The sequence below is a fragment of the Solanum stenotomum genome, chromosome 3 (genome assembly GCF_019186545.1).
Source record: "Solanum stenotomum isolate F172 chromosome 3, ASM1918654v1, whole genome shotgun sequence".
Classification (NCBI taxonomy): domain Eukaryota; kingdom Viridiplantae; phylum Streptophyta; class Magnoliopsida; order Solanales; family Solanaceae; genus Solanum; species Solanum stenotomum.
Window position 1 is genome coordinate 3,287,308 of NC_064284.1, and position 24,892 is coordinate 3,312,199.

Below are 24,892 nucleotides of genomic sequence, written 5' to 3' on the forward strand. Positions count from 1 at the left end.
CCATATTTTGAGAGTGGTATTTAAGTTTTGTCCTTTAAAGTTTAAATTGATAATTTGTACTTTAATTAAAAGTTTTAGATTAAATTAGTATTATTTAGAGATAAGGATCTGAAAAATACCTCAACTTTGGTCGGATTTGTTGTTGAGATACTAAACTTTCACGAGGACCTTTTACCTCCCTAGACTATTTAATACCGTATTTTAAACATATATATTTGCCCACTGGCTATAAAAATAATGCAAAATTATAAATAATAATGTGTCCACGTGGGCACATATATACCTTTAAAATACACTATTAAATAGTTTAGGGGGTAAAAAATACGGTATTAAATAGTCTAGGGAGGTAATAGGTCCTTATGAAAGTTTAGTATCACAACAACAAATCCGACCAAAGTTGAGGTATTTTTCAGACCCTTATCCCTATTATTTATGACCTAACTTTGCAAGGTTGAAATTTAGAATTTTTTTACCTCATTCGATATGAGTTATGTAGTATTTAATTGGGAAAATTGTATGAAATAGCAAACTATTAATTCAAATTAAATGTTATAGCCATAGTTTCTTTTATTTGTAATTCGCAGCAAATATTTCATGTTTTTTGTATACCGAAATATACAAATAGACCAAAATATACAAATGCAGGACCCATTTGTATACCGAAATATACAAATAGACCCAAATACATAATTTTTATGTATATGTATACCGAAATATACAGATTAATAGCCAAAGTTTGCTATGGAGCGCAATTATACAAACTATAGCTATAGCATACAAATATGATTTTTATATTTGCTAAACCTAAAATTTACTCTATTTAATTTGCATGAATTAGTTATTTACTCTATATAAGTGTAGAGAACTTTTTACCTTGTCCAACAAAAGTTTTGAAAATTTTTATCTTATTTGACAAAAGTTCACTATGATAAGTTATGCCTCTAAAATATGACTTTTTGTGGTTTTGAAACTAAACTTACATATCTATAAATATAAATTCTATGGAAACTAAGTTATGTTGTAGCTTATAGTTTTTGATCTTTTATGGCATAATGTTCTGAAATTGAATTTATGTCTTGTAAGACATTATTTATGTGTCTTTTGGAATTTTTTCTTCGTAAGACATAATTTGAGTCTTGCAATTTTTTCTTTTAATGTCAAGGGTATCTTGAACCAATTATTTATTATTACTTAGTATGTTGAATGACAAAAACAAAAAATCATTCATTCAAAAGATAAAATTTAAAAAGGGACAATTACGCAAATTGCCACTAAAAATAACTTAATTAGGCTCAATGGCTATAGTTTGTTAATTACGATTCATAGCTACATGTTAGAGGGAGGAGAGAGGCGAGCGATATTGGAAGAGGGAGGAGAGAGGCGAGCAAGAGAGGGTGAGAGTGGAAGAGTGAATTGTATTTGTATATCTGTCGAATTGTATATGTATATCGATCAGATGATTGTATATATGTAAGTGGTATACATATGTATTTGTATATCTAGTGAGCGATATTGAGAGAGGGAAGAGAAAGGCGAGCGAGATCGGGAGAGGGAGGAAAGAGGCGAGCAAGAGACAGTTGAGAGTGGAGGGAGGTGAAATGTATTTGTATATATGTTATATACTTGTATATGTATATGTACAATTTATATATATATATATATATATATAAAATAAAGGTGCACACACTTTAGCACCTCAACACCTATACTAAAGCGCCATTTAAGCGAGGTGAAGCGTATACCATAGGCTTCGGTGAGCTTCAAGGATTAATGAATTTAAGTAAGCTTTAACAAGATTGTCAAGAAGCCAAAGAAATATGAAAATTAATGTATCAAATATGGTAATTCAAGAGATTTTAGAGGGAATAAGGAGAAACCTAAACAATATATCATTATTTGTGAACCTTTTACTTTTGAAGCTTGTACTAATTATTATAGCATTGCATCTATTCGACTCAGATGAGCATCTAAATAAATTTCAAGATAATTGAAATAAAAAATTGACACAACGGAACAAGTCAATTGTCAGACAAGAAGAACAATATTCCCATTCTTCTCATCACTATATGGTGATGAAATGCTTGTAGTAAATTTTAGAATCCAGTGCCCCATGCTTTATGATTGTGAAAACCTCTTGTAACTTATAGAAAATTTAGCATTAGAAATTCCAAGTTGGATATAGCTCAAGCCACATTATAAGAATTGAATTTAAAATTCTTGACACAATGAACAAATTAATTGAAAGGTAGGAAAGAATCTAGTCCATTCTCTCCACCATCAGAAACTGAATGCTCCTATCTCTCGGCAAAGATCGTGTGAGTGTGCGGTTATGCTTCGGATGAAAGGAGGAGAAGTAAATCAAAAGACAGTAGAAAGAATAAGATAGTCGATGGCTTAATGGGAGCAGATAGCATGCTATGCTAATGAACAACTGAGAAGCTATATGCTTTCTCCCTTTGAATAATCAAGTTCTAATATAACAATCAACTTAACACAATGATTTTAGTAAGCATAAACGATATAACTACAATGACTTTAAGCAGCTTGGAAACAACATCATCAGCTAAGAATTTGCTAAGAATTAATGTATCATTCTTTAAAAGTTTGAACAGGACTTGCATAAAATATGTTATGTGCAAAGGAATGAAGACCTCCACACTTGAAAGCAGATATTAGACATTCACTACATCAGTCTTCTAATGGAACCTCATCTACAATGCTAAAGATTCTATAACAACTGAGAAGAAGTATCGACAAACAAGTCCCAGACATATGAAGTCCTGAATCAGTTTGAAAAGTCCCAATTTTATATGCAGAGGGCATGTTATTGATGTTAAGCAGACAAGTTGAACCACATAACAGCGGCTTAAAGATTATTATATTTACATTATATTAGAATGTAAAGGGTATGTTGGTCGGATGTCAACGGGGTGCGTGTCGGATTCGCCAAAAATAATGTATTTTTGGAGAATCCGAGATGGGTGCGGCATCAAAAGTAGAGAGTCCGCACAACTAAGTGTAAAAGTACAATAAAAATAAGAAATTAACTGGATCCGCGTCATGCTTTAAGTAAATTTAGAGGTTCAAATAGCTGAACCCGTGACCTTTCTTTTTTCTTTAGAAAAACAACTGAAGAAGCAAGCAAATTCCTCCCTACTAATAATAAGTTGTTGGACAATGTCAAATGTGGTTATCAATGACTTGCTGTCTCTTGAGAAAAGAGGAGAAAGTGGTTGTGGCAGCTCAGGTGAACAAAAGGGATGAGGGAGAGACTTCACCTACAGGACCAAGAGGGAGGAAAAATCCTCATAGAGATGATATAGATTTAAAAAAACAAAGTAGCAGCAAGCAAACTGCTGGTTATACAGAATCAACAGTTCGTTCGGAGAAGTTTGATGTAATTTTGCTGCATAGCATGTGCAATGGAAGGGAAGCATTGACAGCTTACCGCAAGAAGAATGCTAGAACGAAAACCACGGCGCAGAAGGGGCAATCAAAAGGATCTGCTGTAGGGACAGGCGGCTGCGGGATGAAATAGTGTATCAAAAAGGAAATCGTAGATTTAAGGTCTCTCTTAATAAAATTGTGCGGAGACTCTTGCCACCGATGATTGCAGGAGTGCAACTGACCTGCTGAACCAGATTAGACTCCATTCATCTCTTTTTGGAGATGGAAACCAGATATTAGCTCATTGCTTTGCAGATGGTCTGGAAGCACGTTTGGCAGGCACTGGGGTTCTAGTGACACAGAACCAATGATGTCCAGCCAAGAGCATCTTCATTCATACAAAAGAGAAAGCCAGAGAAGGGGGCCTGCTGGAAACCCTCACCCCAGATTTATATGACACTCGTCAATAAGAGAACATCAGCAGCTGATTTTTTAAGGCATATCATTTGTATCTTGCATCATGCCCATTCATAAGATTTCATTTTTCACAAATTCTACAAAGTACTAATTACACAATAAACACCATATGTGTAGTGCTCATTCCAAAACAATGGTACACCTTTACAAGTTACAACATACATACAAAATATACACAAAACCACATCCAACACTCTAGGACACAACATCCAGTCCAATTCTATTTCCTTGAGTAGGATTTTGTAATGTCCAAAAGGGCCCGTGTAAGTACCCTATCCTGATTCAGCATCCTCTATATTTTTCTGTACAAGTGACATACATGTATTACAAAGAAACACCCAAGATATAGACAGGTCCGACTCTTGTTAGTGCTACACTTTAACGGCTGCTGCTGGTTTGCCCCTCTTTTCTCCTGTTCTTCAATGATTTCTGGCCAGGTTGCTGCTTCATAGAAGCACCTACTAAAATTAGTCGAGACATAACATAGGCCAATAGTTCTTCATGATGGGAAAATGTAAAATCCAAATGAGCATACTCAAACTCATTATATGACACCTCCACACCTGCATCCTTCATCAGCTTATAATGTTTCCTTACCATGGATGGCCTGATGACCTTGTCCTTACGCCCAGCAACAAGATCAACCGGAATATCAATAAGGGAATAGAACTCCCCCAAATCTAAAGGCTGAGGGGAACCATAAGCTTTCATGTTCGCAGCTGCACTCCCATAGTCAAACATCATAAACTTCCGAGTGTGCTTGATCTGTGCCAAATGAAGGGCCACACGGAATGAAACAGCTGGCATATCATTCATATTGTAGTGTGGCAACCCTAAGACTCCAACCCAATTGGAGCTGTCTCCACCAACCAAATAACTGATGAGAGTTTGCACAAGGCCTCCAACTGCTGGTAAGTTATGGAAGTCTCGGGCCAACTTGTTAAACAACATGCGGAAAAACCGAGTGGGAATATAGAAAGCTGACACAAAAGGGGCAAGTAGAGGAGACAATAGCAGGAATAAGCATTCCATCATTGTGAATACGGGATTGGAATCATGATGAAACCCAGCCGGTGATAATAAGATTAATCTTGAAAGCCTATGGGGCTTTACCTCAATTCGACGTGTTAAAATGTACATTAAAATAGCAGCTCCACCCAAACTATGACAAATTGCACAAAGTTTGTAAGGCTGATCATTGCCACTCTCTTCCTCCACAATTTTTTTGCTATTTTCCAATTCAGTAACTTTTGTTTGGTGGATCTTCTCTATCATTGCAGGTATATCCTGTGTCCCATGCTCATTTATGGAGTACTTCCAGTACCTGCATGAAGATGCCATACTTGGGAGCTGAAGTAACTTGATAGAAATTCAGCAATCAACAAAAACATAAAATATGAAGTTTATTTTCCTTTCAAAAAAGAGGTCAAATGACATTTCAGACACAATGGGAGCTGCATGAAGTGATGCACTTACCGACGTGAGGATATATTCTTGTCAACGTGCTCTCTCGACACCAATCCCCGGAAATTTCCTAGGAAAACATCATACCCTGTAATCAAGAAACAGAAGAATGAATACTACAGAATTATCTCAGGGTAGTTTATAGTATATGCACACCTATAGACCAAAAAATACAAAGAACAAACCTTGATCATAGGCTGCAAATGCTGGGGAACCAACAACTCCATTCGATACCCACCTGTAAATCATATAATCATGGAATAAATAATGATGCAGTTGACAATTAGAACTGATCACTGCAGCAACTCTTAATAACACAATTGAAAATTGGACTGATCTTGACAATAATTAGGCAAGAAAGGAGAAGTAAGAAATAAGAACGGCAGAGAACCAATATTACGTACTTCCGAAGTCCTTCTATCTGATCAACTATCATTTCAACTAAAATATTATGGAAGTATAATCATACGCTTAGAAGATCTCAAAAAACAACTTGCGATTTATGCCAAAGACAGTCGGTGTTAACCAAAGTACGCAACAAGTTGAATACTATGCATAAGAAAGGGAAAATGATTTTGAAGAGTTAGAAGACATGCGAAGCTCACCCCATGGATGAATCAAAAATCCCATGTTGTAGATAAACAACTTTTCGAGCATCACGTCTGCAAAATCAAGTTAGAAACATCAAGGAACATCTATAAATGGGCATCCACCTGAAAGCTGTAGATATAAAGATATGGTGATGATAAAAAGAACCCAAACCTTGGAATTCTCTCCAAAAGGAGAATATATCCATCATCAGTAACCACACGAAGAGCTTCATATGGGTATCTACAAAGGAAAGAGACACAAGTTGAGACTGGAATGCTAAACTTTATTTGAAAACTAATGCACACTAGTTATGAATACAAAGAGTTTAATACACACTTCACCATTATGTATTGGTGAGGTTGCCTGAAAATGAACTGGTTTTACTACAACTTCTGACCAACCAAGTTTTCAAGTCTATAGAGGATAATGTGTACCCAAACAACGCTGACAAGACAAAAATATAACTGAAAGTCCACAATTTTTATAATCCTGTTTACACTTGTAATTTCAAAATATTTCCAACATAATTCTTGTCCAAAAAGCAGTATGTCCAACCAGTTTAGACTGATCATTATAACTTAAATGTTACTTAGTATTTAAGGAAATAAGCATTCGCTAGGTTCACTGGATTAGTGACAAAAGACACTAATCCAACATTATGCTAATCCTATCCAACACTTAAAAGACCTCTAAAGAAATTGGAAATGTATATTTTAAATCTAAACTTAAGAAAAATCCACAGATTAATAAGAAAAACTTAACAAATCTTTTTAAATAGGATTGGAAACGTCCAATCCCTTTCACTGTGTATGTAAGATTTTTTAAAGAAAACCATGTATGCAATATGTTAAATTACATAGGATGCAAGCAAAATCCCTTACCCAAGCTCTGTAATGACATCTTGACATGTCCGAGCATCTGTATTGAGCGAATGAAAGCCCGTTTTCCGTTGTCTTGGAGTAGGATCACTCTCCGAAAGGGTATCCACAGGAACAGAGACACCTGAACCGACAGTGGGAACGTCCACACGACCACTGTTGTCAGAAGAAAACCACTTCACCAATTTCTTCAAGGTGTCTATTGGTGAAAGAAGACAGTGTGCAGCCTTGTGAAAAAAATCAAAAATAGCCTCTATGGTGATCTCAATTGCTAGATGGAGGTCCTACATGTAAAAAATTCAGACCAAGTCATTTCCATGAAAAGTTACAATCGAGGAGAAAACAAACAATTGTATAGCATATAAGGGACAAAGTGATTTCTACAAGACACCATTTTTATATTCCCTATTCTCCTTTCTATTATTCTTCACTTTGGTATTGTTCTTGAGCAGGCAGTGCCAGAGGAATAGGATGTTGGTGATAAAGCCCATCAGGAGTTAGTTCAGATGCTTGGTTGCTTCTGTTTGACATAAGAACCAACAGAACTACTCAAGTCCAACTTTTTCCAAAGCCGACCAGAGTGCCAGAAGGCTCCTGCTAAAGCAGACTCAGGAAAAGACGGGGGTCAACAGCTTTCCCTACTTAATGGAGAGGCTGCTTCCTTGTTTCAAACCCTAGTCACTCATAGAAACACGGAGCACTTCTCTGTCGCCCCAAGGCTAGCCTTCTCAGGTCCAACATTTTCCTTGACATTAAAATGGTAAACAGGAAAACTTAAAAGCTAATTAAAGTTGTAGTTCTTCACACCCTTTCTTCACTCAATATCATGGATCATTTTCCTTAACCTGCTCCTTGATGTACTGCTTAAGGAGAGGAGCCTTTTCCAATCACCTCTGCTATCACAACCCCACTTATCATTGATAAAGTTCTCTTACCCTTCCATAAAGGACAGAGTCAGATTGTCTTTTCTTTTCCAATCCAATCTAGATAGGTTCTTTGCTCCCTCATTACAGTTCTTTCTCCCATGTATTTTCTCCCTTTTATTTTGTAATATAGTAATTGTTTTCAGATACGAAATACATTCCTCTAAATCTAAGGAGAACCAGAAAAAGAGAGGCTAACTATCTCGCTCATTCATAGTCTCTCTTCAGGAATTGCGTAGGAAATTGTAGACGAAAGAAAGTGAAGGTAGCAACTAAGCAGAGTCAACATCATATGAATGTTGGAATGTTGGCGTATTTTTGAGTCAACATCATATGAAATAAAATGAAGTTTTCTATCTTTCAATTTGCTTCCATTTCTGAATCAATTGGTTTCGCCCTTCCATACATGGAAGAGAAGAAAAAAAAATGGACGAAGATTAATGTTACGCGAAAAGTCAAACCTCAACAACGCCACGTCTTCTGTCAGTGGCAGACTGGATAACTTGATCCCTGAGTGTCTGTAATCTCTTCCTAGCTTGTACATGGGAAGACTGAAAATTCTCAGATGTCCGAGAGGCTCTACGGCCCTTACTCAAAGCATACATAAACAAAGGTAGGCCCAACATAAATTTAATAGGGAATAGGAGCCATGAGACGATGTATCTGAACCAATGCATCCAATGCCTGTTCCGCCTTGAAAGACTGCGAGCTCTAGAAACCCGAGAACTTTGTGACAGTGGAGATGGAGGACAAATGGTTTCATCAGTATATTGTTCTTCTTCTTCTGATGAATAATCCACACTTGAGGAGGAGGTATCAGAATCAAAAGAATGTTCATGGATGAACTGGTTAAAAGATGAGGCGCCACTGTGATCACCAAGAAGGTAATTGTTAATACATTTGCATTATAAAAAAGACATTAATTCAAAAGCCAAAACAGGGTAGCATGGAAAAAATTAGAAAGCTCACTTCTCCATCCACTGTGGAAGCCGAGGTCCACGAAAGGTTGGACGAAGTTCCCAACCATGTATGCCTTCAAGAATAGTAGATTTCCCCGGCAATATCGTCAATAATAGTGCTGACACTCCATTAATCAATCTCACAACATTATTCAGCGACTCATAGGTCAATGTCTTAACTGACCTGAGTAAATGTTAACAAGAATCAGAAACATCGAATGATGCATCAATAACAAAACTTGCTAAAGCTAAGACAAAAACCTACAGCCAGAAAGTAGCGTGAAAGTAACCCTAAGGATTTCAAGCTGAATAACTATTACAACGTAGGAATGAGATGATACAGCTGAGTATGAGCTAGTTTTATGACTAGTAACTTCAGAGCTTATTCCAATCCATCCGCCCAAGTAATAGTGCTGACTTCTAAAGCAGTGGATTATCTAATATCATTATGAAAAGTTCCATCTATTATATTACCTTAAAAATAAAAAAGGACAAAGAAATGAAGGAAATCATATAGATATTGAGCTTATAATGTAGTACTCCACTCAACCAATGCCCTTAAGGCAATCAGTACAATTAAAAAGGAAACTTCTGCAATACTTCATGTTTATCCCACTGTATGAATAGTGGAGATTATAGCTAAATCTATCCAAAAAAAACAATTGTTATATTAGTTTGACTACCATAAATGGCATCAGGAGTAAATACAAAGAAGCTAGAGGTTCAAAAATAAGATGTGGAACATATTGCTCTACTTCTTATTTTCTTAAGCTCGGGCTGATCAACTGAACCCAAAACAGAAACTCAAACACAAAATTGCATTTTTTCCCACCAAAACTTAAGCATTTAACAGTTGAGCAAGATGTACACTCATACGTGAAAAGAGATAACATTTCTGCACCTGAACTAGGACAATCATGGCGAATTTCAACCTCTGAAACAACAATTTTCCAAAAGAAACTTAATGCGAGAAAGAAAAAGATCACAATCAGATAAGCCTCAATTCAATATCAATAAATCTTCCATACATTCCGCCCGCCCTCCATTTCATTCCAATCAGAACCACTATACGCCTGAATCGCATACAGGCATGTACATTATGTGTATATTATACACATAACAAAGACGAGAAATGAAGAACTTACTCTTTGGTAACAGCAAGGGTATGGTCAACGAGCCGTTGCATCGGTTGCGACAACGTAGATTATATTTGGATTAGATTTGGTAACAACAACAACAAATAATGGAAACCGAGTAAATCGATATATCTCCGGGAAGAAAAAATTATTCAATCGAAATAACTGTAAACTAATTTCCAAAATTCTCCGGCGAGATAGAGAGAGAAAATGGATCCGTTCCCGGCGAAATAGGAGTCGGTAAAGATATAGCACGCCCGATTCTTGCCGTCCGGAATAAGTCGGTTTGTGGTCTGTAAAAATGTGGCATTCTATAATTGGATAGAATTATTTCAATCGCTTTCTACCCCTGCAGTGACGTGTCGATGACTACACGTTTGTGTTTATATATCCATTCGACTCAAAAGTCAAAGATACGCTTGATTTAAATATTTCATCATATTGCAAATACAGTCCCTGAGTTAGTGCTGAAATGACGAGTAAACGTCTAATTTACTTAGAAGGATAAATAGTATTCTCATTTTTTTTCGGAGTAACTTGAATGCTCAAACTAGCATTGATGATAAAAGCGTTCTATCACTAAACAAATTTCACTTTATCAGATTGACACGTTATATGTTAGAGACGATGAGATACGGGGATAAATATCTATAAAAATTGATAATAAAATAAAAATTATATAATGTTTTAATGAAATTAAGAAAGTAAAAATTAAATAAATGTGAAGGTCTCTAACTCTCTCTTATAAATAGGAAAGAGTCATTTTTCTTCTATTGGTGAAAATAATTTTCTTCAAATTGCTTTCGTATTGTGTTGAAAGTTCAAGTTTCCTTGTATAATTTAGTCTGAATTTGTCTTTTCTTGTTTCCATAAATAGAACATCGATAATAGACTACATGTTACACAAAAGTTGAGAAAATTTACTCTTATTATACACTCTTTTTGATATTTTAATAGATATTTTGTACATGTTATTTTATCTCATTATTTCAAATCATGAGATGAAATCTTTAATTCTCCAAAAAATAAATTTGAAAAATTTTATATCATGATTTCACATTTTTTCAAATACAAAAATTAGCCCACATTTTGTGAAAAAAATCCCACCATTTTATATCCTCCAACCGTTTATTTAATATGCAAACAAAAAATATTGTTAACATTATTACTCTTACCAAATTTTAAACCATTTGTATTGGATATAACTATTATTCTCACCAGCATAAATATTGTTGGTTTACACAAAACTCTCATTTCCTTCACCTCTCTTTAATAAATTTTTACCAAATGCTATTTTTGTTGGTATATAAATATTATTCACGTTCAATTTTACTTTAAAAAAATTCGATCAATATAATCTCTTTTTTTAAGAATTGCTTTGTGACAATGCATTATGTGAGTTTTATGTTTATGAGCAAAAAATATACTTAACTAAAAATTTCAAATTACACATCTTCACAAAACTTCAACTTTATCTTATATGATTTCCAATTATATTATGATTTCATTTCACATGACCAAACGGTTTAAGAGGAATACAACTTTATATGGACGAAGACGTTGGAACTGAATGAAATTTGTTGCCCACCCAGCTAACTAGATGCAAATTGCAAACCCAGGAAGTACTTCTCATCCTGTTGGCCAAGTCTTGATAGCATCTCATTAGGAAGAGAAAATTTTGAGATCACAATGTTGCAAACTTGGTTTTGTGTTAACATATATGTTCCTACTGCAATGCAGAGTTGCAGACAAAAACTTGAGATGATATTAAAGGTACCGATTTGTTCAGCGATAACATATTCACATGTCCAAACCATGAGTTCCTATCATTTATGCTACAACAATCATTTGTACGTAGTATAATTCTAGTCAACAGCGGATAGAACATTGCATTTGCTTAGTAATCACAAACTAAACTTTGTCATTTCTTACGCTCAATTTAATTCACACCACTCCGTTTGACATATGCAATATCCAGTTTGTTTCCCATGTTGTCTTGAACCTGCGTGCCACGATGAGGAGTTTGTTGTATGGATGATCGGTCCATCACTATATTAACAGATGTCACCTTTAACTGATAGACGGTCTTCAGTTGCTCCAACAACTTCCAAGAATGCAAACTCAGAAACCAAAGCCAAGTGATCACTACCCAATTTCTGCGGCCCAGAAATTCAGATCAAAATTAGCTTAGAGAAGAAGTTAACACACAAAACATCTCAAGGAATATATCAAATATAATGAGATCAAGGAGTGCTCTTATCCAGCTTACGAAATAAAAGTTTATTGGTTCACCATAAAGAAAAGATGTTGTGACTATGGTTCTTGATGGCTGAATCTATCCCAAATGTGCAATCAAGCATCAAGTCATTTGCATAATCTAAGACGTTCTTATTAACAACATCAAGTTACTATGTCAGAAGAACAATACCTTGTACGGAAGACCACCTATTTTCTTCAAGACATTAATTGGTAAAGTATCTAAAACTTTTGTGGGGGCAAGACCATCAGAATACCTGCATGTGGTGGATTTTACTTTAGTGCTTACTCCCTTCAATCAAGTTAGCAGAAAAATATGAGTAGCAGTTGTAATCAACATCATTAGTACCACAAATAATCAACAGTTCCCAGAAACTTCGAGTGGTAAGATGTGGCTAATGGTTCACCACTGTTATCCCTTGTTGTTAGAGGTCCCTAAGAAGAAGGAAGAGGTAGCGTCTGCCTAAGAGGAATATACAAAGAAATAAACATAAACTGTGGATAGGAAGGACAAGCCGTACCTTCACCATCGCATAAGAACTATTTAGCTTCAAAGGGTGCATAGCTATGTGGGATTTAGGGGCGCCAATCGCAACATTTATCTCCTCGTCGCTCCATCGAGAATTAAAAAATCTGAAGTCAATAGCATGCACACAACAGAATTCTTCATCAGAATCATATGATAATACAAATAATTTAGTTTTCTCACAAGTAAACCAATTGACATCAGAAATCTCAAACATCAATGGATCAAGAATCAAACACACTTGACAATGTATGAAGGGCATTAATAGCTGAACCCAAATAAAATCAGCAACAACCAACATAAACAGTTGGAAGAGTTAAACGTCTTTTATTATTATTAAATATTTTTAAGCCTTATGTAAATGGTTAGTTAGTTTCATATCTCCATTTTTGTTATATTCTATCAATGTGACAAAGTCCTATCCCCATAAACAAATTTGGTGATACAGTGAAGTTGACCATACAACACATTATAGTGAAATTGAAAACTGAGAATGAGGATATAGAGAAGATGTCATGTTGTTAAAAAACACCACATTGTTTTCTCACAAAACAAAAACTGAAGCAACTTATGACCCCCCCTTAGGTTTTATGAACACTCTAGCTATCTGATTTAAAGGAGCACATAGACCTTCAAAAGACATAATAAGTACTGGAAGATCCTTGCTTCACCTGTCCACTAAAACAAACAAAATCCCCTTTTCTCTTCTAAGACCAAGGACTTGAGAGGGATGGCATCGTCTCTGACCAGATAACTCTTTTCGGTTATGTAGCATCAGATTGAGCTGCTATATCAAAAACAAAGCCTTTGAGAAGCAAACAATTCAACGAAAAAGCATGCAGATCATATTACTTAAGAAGTACTTTAATATTGCATAAAGGATACTGAACTGGGATCTGGCGTATTACCTCGGATGATGACAAGAATTTGTAGATTGGACTCTGTCACAAGGGATAAACAAATAGGCATTGTTTCAGCAAGTAATTTTTAAAAGGGAAAAAGGACGAATTTACCCCCGAACTTAAATTTCAGTTATTCACACCTGGGGAGTACTATTATAATCACCTGCAAGCACAATAGGTACATGGTCCCACTTTTCTGAAAGTACGTGTGCCCTTGATGAAAGAAAACGAATCTGAGAGGAAGAATATAAGTGATAAGTTACCACATGGTGACAAACTAAAGCAAATAGCAATCCTTGGTACCACACATCAATCTGCATGGTGATGAAACAGGATTTGAAGTCCAAAAGAATAAAACTCACTCTATCCATGTGCCTAAGCAGTAAGAAACGATTTGATAAGTTGGTTTTTACATTTATTTTTCACTTGAATTTCCTAATAACCAAATAAGATGTACTCTTACAGTTTGGGACAATTTTGAAAGCCATTTGATCAGAAACTTCCACCAACAAATTCCAATATCCGAACAGATGATAAATTTAATTTCAATCAAGCAAATTTTTACAAATTAAAAATAAGAGGAATTACTTTCTGACAGCTGTGAATTTCAAATAATTGTAGTGTTTATAACAACAATAACCATACACAGTGTAATCCCACAAGTGGGGTTTGGGGAGGATGGTGTATATGCAACCTTAACCCAACTTTGCGAAGAAGATAGAGAGGATGTTTCCCATAGACCCTCGACTCTAATGATAAGGTAAAAATCATCACAGTATATATTAATGATGCAATATGGGAAGGCGGATGAGATCTCCTTTTAGATTTGAGAATATGTGGCTTAAGTGGCTAATTTTGGGGATAGAATGGCTAGCTGGTCAAATAGTTATGTGGTGGACGGGAGACCCTCTTATAGGCTTTTCAAGAAGTTGAAGTTGCTTAAAAGCTGACATAAGGGTGTGGAATAAAGAGGTGTTTTGGGAGAGTAATATGAGGCTTTTCAAGAAGTTGACGTTACTTAAAGCTGACATAAGGGTGTGGAATAAAGAGGTGTTTTGGAAGAGTAAAAGTGAAAATGAGAAATTATGAATGAAGTGGGGGATTTGGAGAAGGTAGAAGTGGGGAGGGAGTTAGATAAGAGGGAGAAGGAGAGGAAAGAAAAGATTGAAAAGGGCGCTAGCTGATTGGCCTTGGCACAAAAGGTTAGTTGGAGACAAAAATCTAGGGCATTATGGTTGATGGAGGCGGATTCTAGTACAAAAAAATTTCATAGGGCAACAACCTCAAATAGGAGAAGGAACTACATAGAGTCAGTGAAGATCAATAGGGTGAGTTATGCCAGAAATGTAGGGAAGGAGAAAGCAGAGGGGGCAATTGTAGACTTTCATGAACATTTGTTTGAAGAGGAACCAGAGTGGAGGCCTAATTTATTTTTTTGGGGCGGTGGTGGTTAGGGTTCATTCAAATCGGAGGAGAAGAGGGCGAGTGGCTAGGAAAGGCAATCGAGGAGGAGGTGAAAAGGGCGGTGCAGTGTTCTGCGGGTGACACAGTGTCGGGACCTGATGGTTCTCCTTGACTTTTTTCCAGCATTGCTGGAATTTGGTCAAAACTGATGTGATGGATACTATTGCTAAGTTTCATAAAAGATGTCAATTCAAAAATAGTTTGAATGCCTCGTTCATTGTGATCATTCATAAATGGTAGGAAGCTACGAGCATGAAGGACTATAGACATATTAGTCTAGTGGGAAGCATCTTTAAGATCATCTCTAAGGTGACTTCATTAGAATTCAGAAGGTGTTGGACGAAACTATTTTTGCATTGCAGAATGCTTTTGTTGAGGGTAAACAGATCTTGGATGCAACTTTAGTGGAAAACGCGGTGGTGGATTCAAGGAGAAAGCAAGGAGTGCCTGGTGTTTAGTGCAAACTTCATCTTCAAAACGCCAATAATCATGTGGACCAAAAATTCCTAGATTCCAGTATTACTTCAAATGGGATTTGGGGAAAAGTGGAGAAATTAGATATATTTTTGCATCTCTTCGGTGAGATTCTCTGTCGGAAAATGGTAATCCGTGTGGATTTTGAGAGCTTGAGGGGTTTGAGACAAGGGGTCCATGCATCTCCAATGTCGTTTATTCTAGTTATGGAAACTTTGAGCTGGATCTGTCTTGGGGGTTACTTCACACTTAAAGGGTTTTGATGCTGCGTTTGGGGTGTAGAGGAAAGTTTCAATGACTCACTTGCTGTTTGTGGAATACTTTGGTTTTTTGTGAAGCAGTTGAGACCAAGTTGGATTATTTAGGCCAAGTCCTCACATGGTTTCAGGCAGTGTCATGCCTCAAAATCAACTTGACAAAGTGTGAAACTATTCTGCTTGGAGAGGTAAATGACATTGGATCGCTTGCTAAAGTTCTGAATTGCAGGGTTGGAGCCCTTCCGATAACATGTATTATACTGTCGTTAGTTGCGTCGAACAAGGATCATACAATGTTGAATCCCATTATTTAGAGGGTTGAGAAGAAACTTGCAGGGTAGCACAAAAGATATTTGCCTAATGGCTTATTTTTTTTTTTTTTGATGACAAGGGGAACCCGCAGCCGCTACCCTTTGGGTGCGCACAGGGTAAAACCCCCGCTCCTATGCAATAGCTCGCAAACCACATAGGAGAGGTAACCCGCACTAGGCAAGCCTGGTGCGACGAGCTCGACCCAGAAGGCAAACCCCTTGCTTTCGCTGGCAAGGGGTTTCGAACTTGAGAACTCCAACATGGAAGTCCCAAGCTCAAACCACTGGGCCACCCCGAAGGGTATTTGCCTAATGGCTTATTAAGAGCAGACTGTTGAGTATTCCCACTTACTACATGTCCTCAATTCGTGCTTTAATTTTTGGTAACTGAAAAGTTGGAAAAAATTCAAAGAAATTTCTTATGGGCTGCAGCAGATGGGGCAAGGAAATTTCACTTGGTGCAGTGAGAGACTGTCACATCTCCTAAAACTGGGGAGGTCTACCACTAATTATCATATAAATGTTTTAAAATATTTTATTAATATAATATTAGATCAATTTAGTATTTTATTTGAACTTTGTATTTATTATTTTTAAAACAAAAGACAAATTTTATACATTCAAATGTTGAGAAAACAAACAGGATTAACTATTTAGTATTCAAATCTTACTACAACCTCTTATTTAAAAAGATGCAAAGGTCTTTAACAGGCCTTATTAGGCAACTGGAATAGGAAGTTCGGAGTGGTGATAGCTGATAAATATGGAATAGAAGGGGGTTGGAGAACTAGAAATATCACTTGCCTTTTGGGTGTGGTTTGTGGAGGAATATTATGAAGGGATATAAGTATTTCTGGGAATATATCTCATTCATGGTCGGAGACAGAAAAACAGTAAATTTTCGGCACATCGAAAGAGGAGTTCCAAAGAATTTCCAGAATATCTTGTCAAAGAGACTTGACGGTACAACTAATTAGGGGGATACAAGGTGGAGAGATTTTATGGAACTTGAGATTTATAAAAGAATTTCAAGATTGGAGAGTGACCGAGTTTCAAAGATTGTTAGCCTAACTTCATAGATAAGTCAATCTGATTGATAAACCCGATGGTTGATGGTGGGACTTGGGAAATAATGGAATATTCTCTGTGAAGGCCTTCTACGAGAAGATTTTAGTTAGGAGGGAGCAAGCTTTCCCATGTAATGTAATATGGACTCCAAAGGTGCCATGAAAGATGTGTTTTTTCACTTGGCTAGCTGTTAGAGGGGTGATTTTGACAGCTGAAAATCTTAGTATGCGGAAGGTTGTTTGCATCAGTTGGTGTTACATGTGCAAGGAGGCGGACAATGATGTAGATCATCTTCTTCTACATTGTGGATTATCAATAATGTTATGGTGGGCTATGTTAAGATGGTTTGACACTCCATAAAGGATGTCAAAAACCGTGAAAGAGTTGATGTTTAGCAGAAAGAGAGGGAGAAGGAAGATAAAACAAAGTGTTTGGAATGTGGTCCCACTTGCATTAATGTCAGGACAGATTAAAGAAAACGATGCAATTGAAAGTCAGGACTACCCTAAACGGCAGTTGAGCAAGCTAGGAGATATAAGAACTAAGAATTGGTCGAGCCAACCGGTGTTGCCAATCTAAAGATAAGTATTAAAATAGATCAAGTGTTAAATCATACCTGGTGTATTAAAGACGGAATAGATAAAAGACATGTATTTTTTATGGAATAATTATATTATAGGTCTAAAGTGTATTAAGGAGCACAATATTATGTGAGTTGTAACGTATGCACTATGAATTTAATGTAATTGGGCATAAAATTGTCGATATTATTTAAAGGAAATCTTAAAACTAACAATGAAAGAGATAAAGACGATGCCAAAAAATTGTAAGTAATTAGTTCAACAACTTCAATCAAGCTAATCAAGCTTAAAAAATAACAATAATTGTAACTAATTAGAGGTGTAAAATCATCTTAGGGAGATTTTTCTCTTAAATCACATTAGGAGAAGGGCCTCACCGAAGGGGTGTCAGGTAGCCAGCCTATCCTAATGAAAGCATTAGTAACTGCTTTCAAGGTTCAAACTTATGGTCTATACACGAGGAAAACTTTACCGGTGATTCAAGGCTCCCCTTCCAAATTAAAATTATACATGTAAATAAATTAAATCATTGTTACTTTTTATTTATCTTTAGATTTTTTTTATGACAAAAATAAATAAAATAAATCTAAAGATAAATGAAAAATAACAATGATTTAATTTATTTACATAAATTTAACAAAAATATATCTTTAGATTCAATTCAAAATTATAACTTTGCAATTGCAGTGGAAAAAAAATAAGAAAGCAACTTTTGTTGGGAATCATGGTAATCACGTAATAGATTCACATTATATGAAAAGACTAAATAAACGTGACAAAACATTTGTCAAATAGACTGATAATATGAAAACAATAAATAAACATGACAATACACGTGACAAATAGACTCAAAAGATGAAAACATTAAAATAAAATAACAAACTATTTTAATTTACATTTAAATTGAATTAAACATATTACTTTGCAATTGCAGTGGAATAAATAAGAAGGCAACTTTTGTTGGGAGTCATGGTAATCACGTAATAAATTCACATGATATGAAAACACTTAATAAACATAGCAATACACGTGACAAATAGTCATAATATGATAACAATAAATAAACGTGACAATACACGTGACAACAATAGAATTCTGATATGAAAACATTAAATAGACATTACAATACTCGTGACAATTACACTCACCCACCTACTATAAATTACCCAAGTGTTCCTCTTAACATTGCTCAGACTTGTTCAACAAAACATCTTATTTTCTTCTTTGTATTAGTTTCTTTAGCAATGGAAAATGAGGCCAAAAGAGGTAAGCAAAAGATTGAAATGAAGTTGATCGAATCTGAGAAAGCACGCGCTGTAAGCTTCTCAAAAAGAAAAAATACACTATTCCAACAAGCAAATAAGCTTGCAACTATGTCCGGAGCGGATGTTGGTGTTCTACTTTTTTCACCAAGTGGAAAACCATGCTCCAATGGCTCCACAAGTATTGAAGAAATAATTGATAAATATTTCAAAGTGAAACTAGAGGAAAGCCAACGTGTTTATGTTGAGGGTAAATTAAATGGTTTTGAGGTGTTGGAAGATTTCCATAAAGAATTAGAAGCACTGGAGGAGAAAGAGAAAAAACGTAAACTAATGTATAAGATTATGCACCCTGGCTTAGAAATACCTCAAGATAAACACATGGTGGAGCAAAAGCTGGCAATGAAGTTGCGGCTGAAGAAAGTTCTAGAAGAAACAAAAAGTGCTATTCTGACCGAGCATCTCAAGATTGATTTAAATGTTGCTCGTGAGCCAGAAGAGGATGAGAGTTCAGAAACTCGTAATTATCATGAAGTTGGTAACTGAAGTTCTTGAAATTAGAGCTATGCTTGGAGAAGACTTTACCAGGGATCGAGTTTTCTAATATGATCAATTATTGCCTTTTTTTATTAAGTCATCTATTTATATGAGATTTTAAACCTCAAAATAAAAGTTTATGGACTTCTTATGTCATTAATTTATTTATTTTGATTTTTTCATTTGTAGTCTTTAATGATGCTTTATGTTGTCTAGATTGGTAAATCAATTGAAATCTTTTATTGAACTAGTGAACAAAGTGAAAGTGATGGATCAAAGAAAACCTCGTACACTCATTGATTTTCTTTTATGTTCTATATCCAGCAATGTTAGTGCATTTACATTTTACATCAAGGCTTGCTCAATGAGATGGTGAAATCTTTGTAATATGTGTTTATCAAATATCTATTGACTTTATTAGCATATTTAGGATTCCAAGAGAAATTGAGTCTGATTTTTCAACCCGATCCAAGTATGTAAGGGAATAAAGTACATTATTTCTTTTATCGGGAGCACAAACAAATGGGTTCCTTTCTTGTATGTTACAAAATAAATTTCACTCAGTTACATTAGCCTTAGAGAATACTTTCCAGGTTCCACTTATTTCTTTTCTAGCTCCAATTTTGTGCAACCTCAATTACTAAATTAGCAATGTAGGTATTTACTGATTAAAGTCAAAACTATTGCTTCAAAGTAAGGCCTAATTTGTTTGCACTTAATGAAGGTCTTAATCTTAATCAATCAAATCTGAGTCATTAAGTCTGTTTGTTGTTTTCCAGATCTGAATCTTAATCATTCAGTGCGTTTGTTTTTCTTATTTTACAACCACTTAATGGGTATGAATAGGTTTGTATGATTAGGATTTATAACCAAGTCTTAATATCATTAAGACGTCTATTTAAAAAATTCACCGCTACTCTATCTACCTTCACCCACAACCATCATTTTAGCCACAACTACCACAATCATCTATCACTACCACCTACCATCCACAACAACCATCCTCGGCATAACCACAACCACCATTACCGCCAATCACCAAAATTAATTATCATCACCATTAGACATTATTTGCAATCACCACTACAACCATTATTACATTCATTATTCACTATCGATAATTACCATATTAGTTAACATTAAATACCGATAACAACCATCATCATTTATCATCACCATTAGATATCAATATCATTCACTACCAATTATCAACCACCACCATCAACACCTATAGTTAATCACTACTGCCAACCATTATATTTTTTTATGACAAGGGAAAATCGTAGCCGCTACTCTTTGGGTGCGCATAAGGTAAAACCCCCGCTCCTATGCAATAGCTCACAAACCACACATGAGAGGTAACCCGCACTAGGCAAGCCTGATGCGATGAGCTTGACCCAGAAGGCAAACCCCTTGCTTTCGTTGACAAGGAGTTTCGAACTTGAGACATCTAACAAGAAAGTACCAAGCCCAAATCATTACTACCAACCATTATATCATACCACAATCACAATCATCAGTCAACACCATCCCAAATCGATACACACAGTCATCATCGTTAGCCATCACTACCACTAATTGTCATATAAATGTTTTAAAATATTTGATTAATATAATATTAGATCAATTAAGTATTTTATTTAAACTTTATATTTATTATTTTTAAAACAAAGACAAATCTTATACATTCAAATGTTGAGCAAACAAGCAGGGTTAACTATTTAGTATTCAAATCATACAGCAACCTCTTAATATTCAGATGTGTATTCATATTTAGACCTATAAATCTTAATGCACATCTTAATTTTAGATGTGTATTTAGATTTAGAGGTCTTAATCTTAATGAAAACAAATAAGGCCTAAGTGATTCATGTATAACAATCTCTAAATTATTAATGACCATAACAATCTTTAAATTATAACAATCAGGTGCAAATGTATTTTGCATTACTAAACCATGCATTGGAAACACACAATTTAGGCTTAAAACACAACAACAAATTGTGGTATGGAGATTTGTTGTTAAGAGATGAGTTTTCAAGCATTATCAAGGTTTCTTGTTAAAGTGAGGTGATAATCCAACAAATTAGGGGGACACAAGGGTGAGATACTTTCTAAAATTTGAGGTTTTAAGAGGGATTTCCAAGATTGGAAATTGAAGGATTTTCAATGATTGTTAGCTTTACTCCATCGGCATTGTGAGCCAGTTGGAAGACCCGATTCTATGAGATGGAAGTTAGGGAACAAAGGCATTTTTTCTGTCCTTTTAGTTTTACGAGAAGCGTTTGATGAGGGCAGAAATGTTTCCTGTAAAGTCGATTTGGATTCCTAAGGTGCCAAGGAAGGTGTGTTTTTTCTCATGGTTAGCTGTTTGAGGGGTGATTATGACGGAGGAAAACCTAAGGAAAAGAAAGGTTGTTTTTATCAACTAGCGTTACTAATGCAAGAAGGCGGAAAAAGAGGTAGATGAGCTTTTACTACAGCTGACTACAAGACTATGGTGGCATATGTTAAGTTGGTTTGGTATGTCTTGGGTGATGTCAAAGTCTGTCAAGGATCTGTTGTTTAGCTGGAAAGCTGGAAGAAGCAGGAGGAAGAAGGGCATGGAAAATTATTCCTCTGACTTTGATGTGGATCACTTGGAGAGAGTGAAATATGAGGGCTTTTGAAGGGGTAGAATTGAGTTTTGGGCAGCTGAGCAGTAGTCTCTGGTCCCTTATTTACTTTTGTTGCACCCATGTAGTTCCAGGATGTTTAGAGGATTGGGTATCTTTTGTAGAGAACCATATCTTTTGCAGGTTCTTTAGTTTTTGGTATCCTACTTGTCTACGGCCAATTTTCGGCCTTTGATTTATGAACTGATATTTTGTTTACCTGATAATAAAAAAAAAAACTTAGAAAACAGGATCTTACTTGACCAAGCTTAGCATCTCCGCGGTTTGGATTATATAACACATGAATGTTCCCAACTACGAGCCTCCTTGACTTGGCTTCACGCGTCTGTCTGTACCAGACAAAGTTAGACATACAAAATCAAATGGGATACGACTAAATAAGAATGAAACTGTGATTGTCTAGACAAATCACCCTGGAAATCAGAAGAAATCTTCAGTTCAGAATAAATAGAGACATGCTTTCTGATATCAGCTTAATCAAATGCTACCTGCACATGTTTTTATTGGGACAGAAATTGACCTACTAGAAGTGATCTGCATATTTATGCAAGAAGGAAGTCATGGATACGAGGTCATTTAAGCAATTGGCCATCATATACGCATGTTCTGAAGAACTTGACGCTCGATGAGCTTTAGATTAATCATTGTGTACTAGTTAAATGCTCATATTTAGATAGTTGGCCAGTTTCTCGCATATTTTTCAGTTTAGTTAGGTTCTCTTTTTTTAGCCTCATATCTCCTTTTACATAATTGTACCCACCCAGCTTAATATCCAAATTTTGAGCATTCTTTCATCACTCACTGATCCCATTAGGCTAGATGAGATTACAAAACATAAGAAAAGAAGTTCGCAATTCACAACTACTACCTCAAAAACAGAGAGTTGAGCAACATTATCCCGAAGCCCATGCTGCCTAAATTCAATGCTTTCACCCTCTAACAACTGAAACCTGGCATGAGCAAGTATTCATTTCAGTCCAAACAAGTATCAAGAAACTAACTGGAAGGTACAACTTTTACTTCTTGCTCTTACTTATCAACCTTCCAAAACATAGCACAACCATCAACAGAACCACCAGTGCGCCTCTACATGTTTAAGTAACACATTTAAATACTTTTCTAAGAGCAAGAAGTATAATGAATGATAATACTACAATTTTCCTTCTTTTTTTAACTGGTGGGAGGCCATGGTGGATATAGACCTTATAGGAGCCGAGATATCCAGCTTTCTCCAAAATGTTTAGTAGATCATAGTACTTGTCCACCTCCTACTCATATCACATTAATAAATTTCTTCAATTAGTTTCATCTCCAAAGCATAGACATAGATAAAACTACCAGTAACCAAAAGGGCAATTGTTAATTACTTGTAGGCAAATTATATCAGGATTCAATCCAAGGAGCTCTTCACAAATAACTCTTCTACGGTGGTCCCAATCTAAGTAAGTTGGGAGAACATTTCTATATAGATCTCCGTGATTCGAAACATTCCTATCTCCCAAAATGTTGTACGAAACAATTGTAAACCTTTCCTCTGCACCAATATTTCATAATCTAATTCAAACTTCAGAGTTACCCAAAAAAAAAACCAAATTTAGGGACTGACCTTGATGTTTGCCACCGGGAAGAGCATCCCCTTGCACCCAATGCCGGACGATTTCCGGTGCTTGACTGATACCTCCGCGACGTTCCGGTTTGTACCAACGCCGGCTGTAGGAAGCCGTCGGCGAAGAGGTGTTGTTACGATGGAAGCTCACACTGCACATGTTGAATATAGGCCGAAAGTTGAGGCTGGCAACGTTCGTAATGAGCCTGGGAGTGGTCAGCCACGAGGAACCGGCTCTACAGCAGCAGCCCATTGCATGAGTTGCAGAGTAAGTGGTCAGTATGAATCCACTGATATCTTAAGCGCCACAGTGACGAAAGGTCGTAAGGAGACCACGGCATAGACAAGGGAGACTCGCTTTCTTTTGAGGAAATTTTAAAAAAGCAGCTATAATTTGCCTAATTTATTTGAAGCTACATATTATAACAATAAATTTAAGGTTTTAATTAATTTGAAGTTACATATTATAATACGAAATGTTAAGGTTATTACGAGAACACACAAGGTAAGGGGACTCGTTTTCTTTTGGGGAAATTTAAAAAAATAAGCTAAAATTTACTTAATTAATTTGAAGCTAAATATTATAACAAAAAACATCAAGGTTATTATGAGACCACACATAGATTAAGGAGACTTATTTTTTTTGTTGACAAAATTTCAAAAATTAGTTATAATTTGCTAAATTAATTTGAAGCTATATGTTATAACAAGGAGCGGCACAATGACGAAAAGTCGTTACGAGACCACACTTAGGAGGGTCATTTTCTTGTGAGAAAAAAAATCAAAAACTAGCTATAATTTACTTAATTAATTTGAAGCTACATGTTAAAACAAGAAAATAGATGAGTGAGTTGTGGGAGAAAGAAAAAAGACGTAATTAATTTGTATATCTGATTAATAATTATATTATGAATATAATTAATATAATAATTGATTTGTAAAAAAAATTGGTTACTAAAAAGGGAAAGACACGTCAAGATTGAATCCCAAAAGTTATATTTAACAGGAAATGTGAAAAAAATTGAATTAATTAAAAACATCAAAAATGTCTTTTTAGAACTCAAAAATTGGATCACCCAAAACTACATCAAATAAAGAAGAAAAAAAAGGTAGATAAAAAGCAACACAAACCATAAAAACTTGACTTCTCAATATGAG

The 24,892-nt window shown here is 35.5% G+C and overlaps 2 protein-coding genes across 5 annotated transcripts; both read right to left on the reverse strand.

Moving 5' to 3' along the window:
- Positions 1–3,955: 3,955 nt before the first annotated feature.
- Positions 3,956–10,113, reverse strand: LOC125858017 (uncharacterized). Of its 2 annotated transcripts, none has more exons than XM_049537684.1 (9): positions 9,825–10,113; positions 8,690–8,863; positions 8,182–8,587; positions 6,801–7,081; positions 6,091–6,159; positions 5,934–5,990; positions 5,514–5,566; positions 5,341–5,416; positions 3,956–5,188 (listed from the first exon to the last, which is right to left on the reverse strand). In XM_049537684.1, exons 1-9 carry the CDS (start codon positions 9,863–9,865, stop codon positions 4,243–4,245), a joined length of 2,103 nt encoding a protein of 700 aa, XP_049393641.1. In that variant the 5' UTR covers positions 9,866–10,113; the 3' UTR covers positions 3,956–4,242. The 2 variants fall into 2 exon arrangements, with proteins under 2 accessions (XP_049393641.1, XP_049393642.1); XM_049537685.1 differs by lacking the exon at positions 9,825–10,113 and adding an exon at positions 9,581–9,723.
- Positions 10,114–11,517: 1,404 nt separating this feature from the next.
- LOC125858023 (carbon catabolite repressor protein 4 homolog 3) lies at positions 11,518–24,076 on the reverse strand. 3 transcript variants are annotated; one of them, XM_049537697.1, is made up of 13 exons: positions 23,735–24,074; positions 23,496–23,662; positions 23,331–23,396; positions 23,162–23,214; positions 22,997–23,078; positions 22,367–22,453; positions 13,640–13,732; positions 13,506–13,538; positions 13,269–13,384; positions 12,593–12,704; positions 12,421–12,506; positions 12,244–12,328; positions 11,518–11,971 (listed from the first exon to the last, which is right to left on the reverse strand). In XM_049537697.1, the coding sequence occupies exons 1-13, from the start codon at positions 23,985–23,987 to the stop codon at positions 11,870–11,872; spliced, it is 1,335 nt and encodes a 444-aa protein (XP_049393654.1). In that variant the 5' UTR covers positions 23,988–24,074; the 3' UTR covers positions 11,518–11,869. The 3 variants fall into 3 exon arrangements, 2 of the variants coding, with proteins under 2 accessions (XP_049393654.1, XP_049393655.1); XM_049537698.1 differs by having other exon boundaries at positions 11,521–11,971; positions 13,269–13,381; XR_007445709.1 differs by lacking the exon at positions 12,421–12,506 and having other exon boundaries at positions 11,870–11,971; positions 23,735–24,076.
- Between the last annotated feature and the right edge of the window lie 816 nt (positions 24,077–24,892).

Excerpts from the sequence above, each read along its gene's own strand:
- LOC125858023 (XM_049537697.1), bottom strand. The coding sequence starts at position 23,987 with ATGGGCTGCTGCTGTAGAGCCGGTTCCTCGTGGCTGACCACTCCCAGG. Across the intron at positions 23,079-23,161 it reads ATGTTTTGGAAGGTTGATAA|GTTTCAGTTGTTAGAGGGTG; the intron begins GTAAGAGCAAGA and ends TGCTCATGCCAG. Across the intron at positions 12,329-12,420 it reads GGAACTGTTGATTATTTGTG|GTATTCTGATGGTCTTGCCC; the intron begins GTACTAATGATG and ends CACCACATGCAG.
- LOC125858017 (XM_049537684.1), bottom strand. The coding sequence starts at position 9,865 with ATGCAACGGCTCGTTGACCATACCCTTGCTGTTACCAAAGA. Across the intron at positions 8,864-9,824 it reads ACCCTTGCTGTTACCAAAGA|GTCAGTTAAGACATTGACCT; the intron begins GTAAGTTCTTCA and ends ACATTTACTCAG. Across the intron at positions 5,567-5,933 it reads ATTTTTGATTCATCCATGGG|GTGGGTATCGAATGGAGTTG; the intron begins GTGAGCTTCGCA and ends TATGATTTACAG.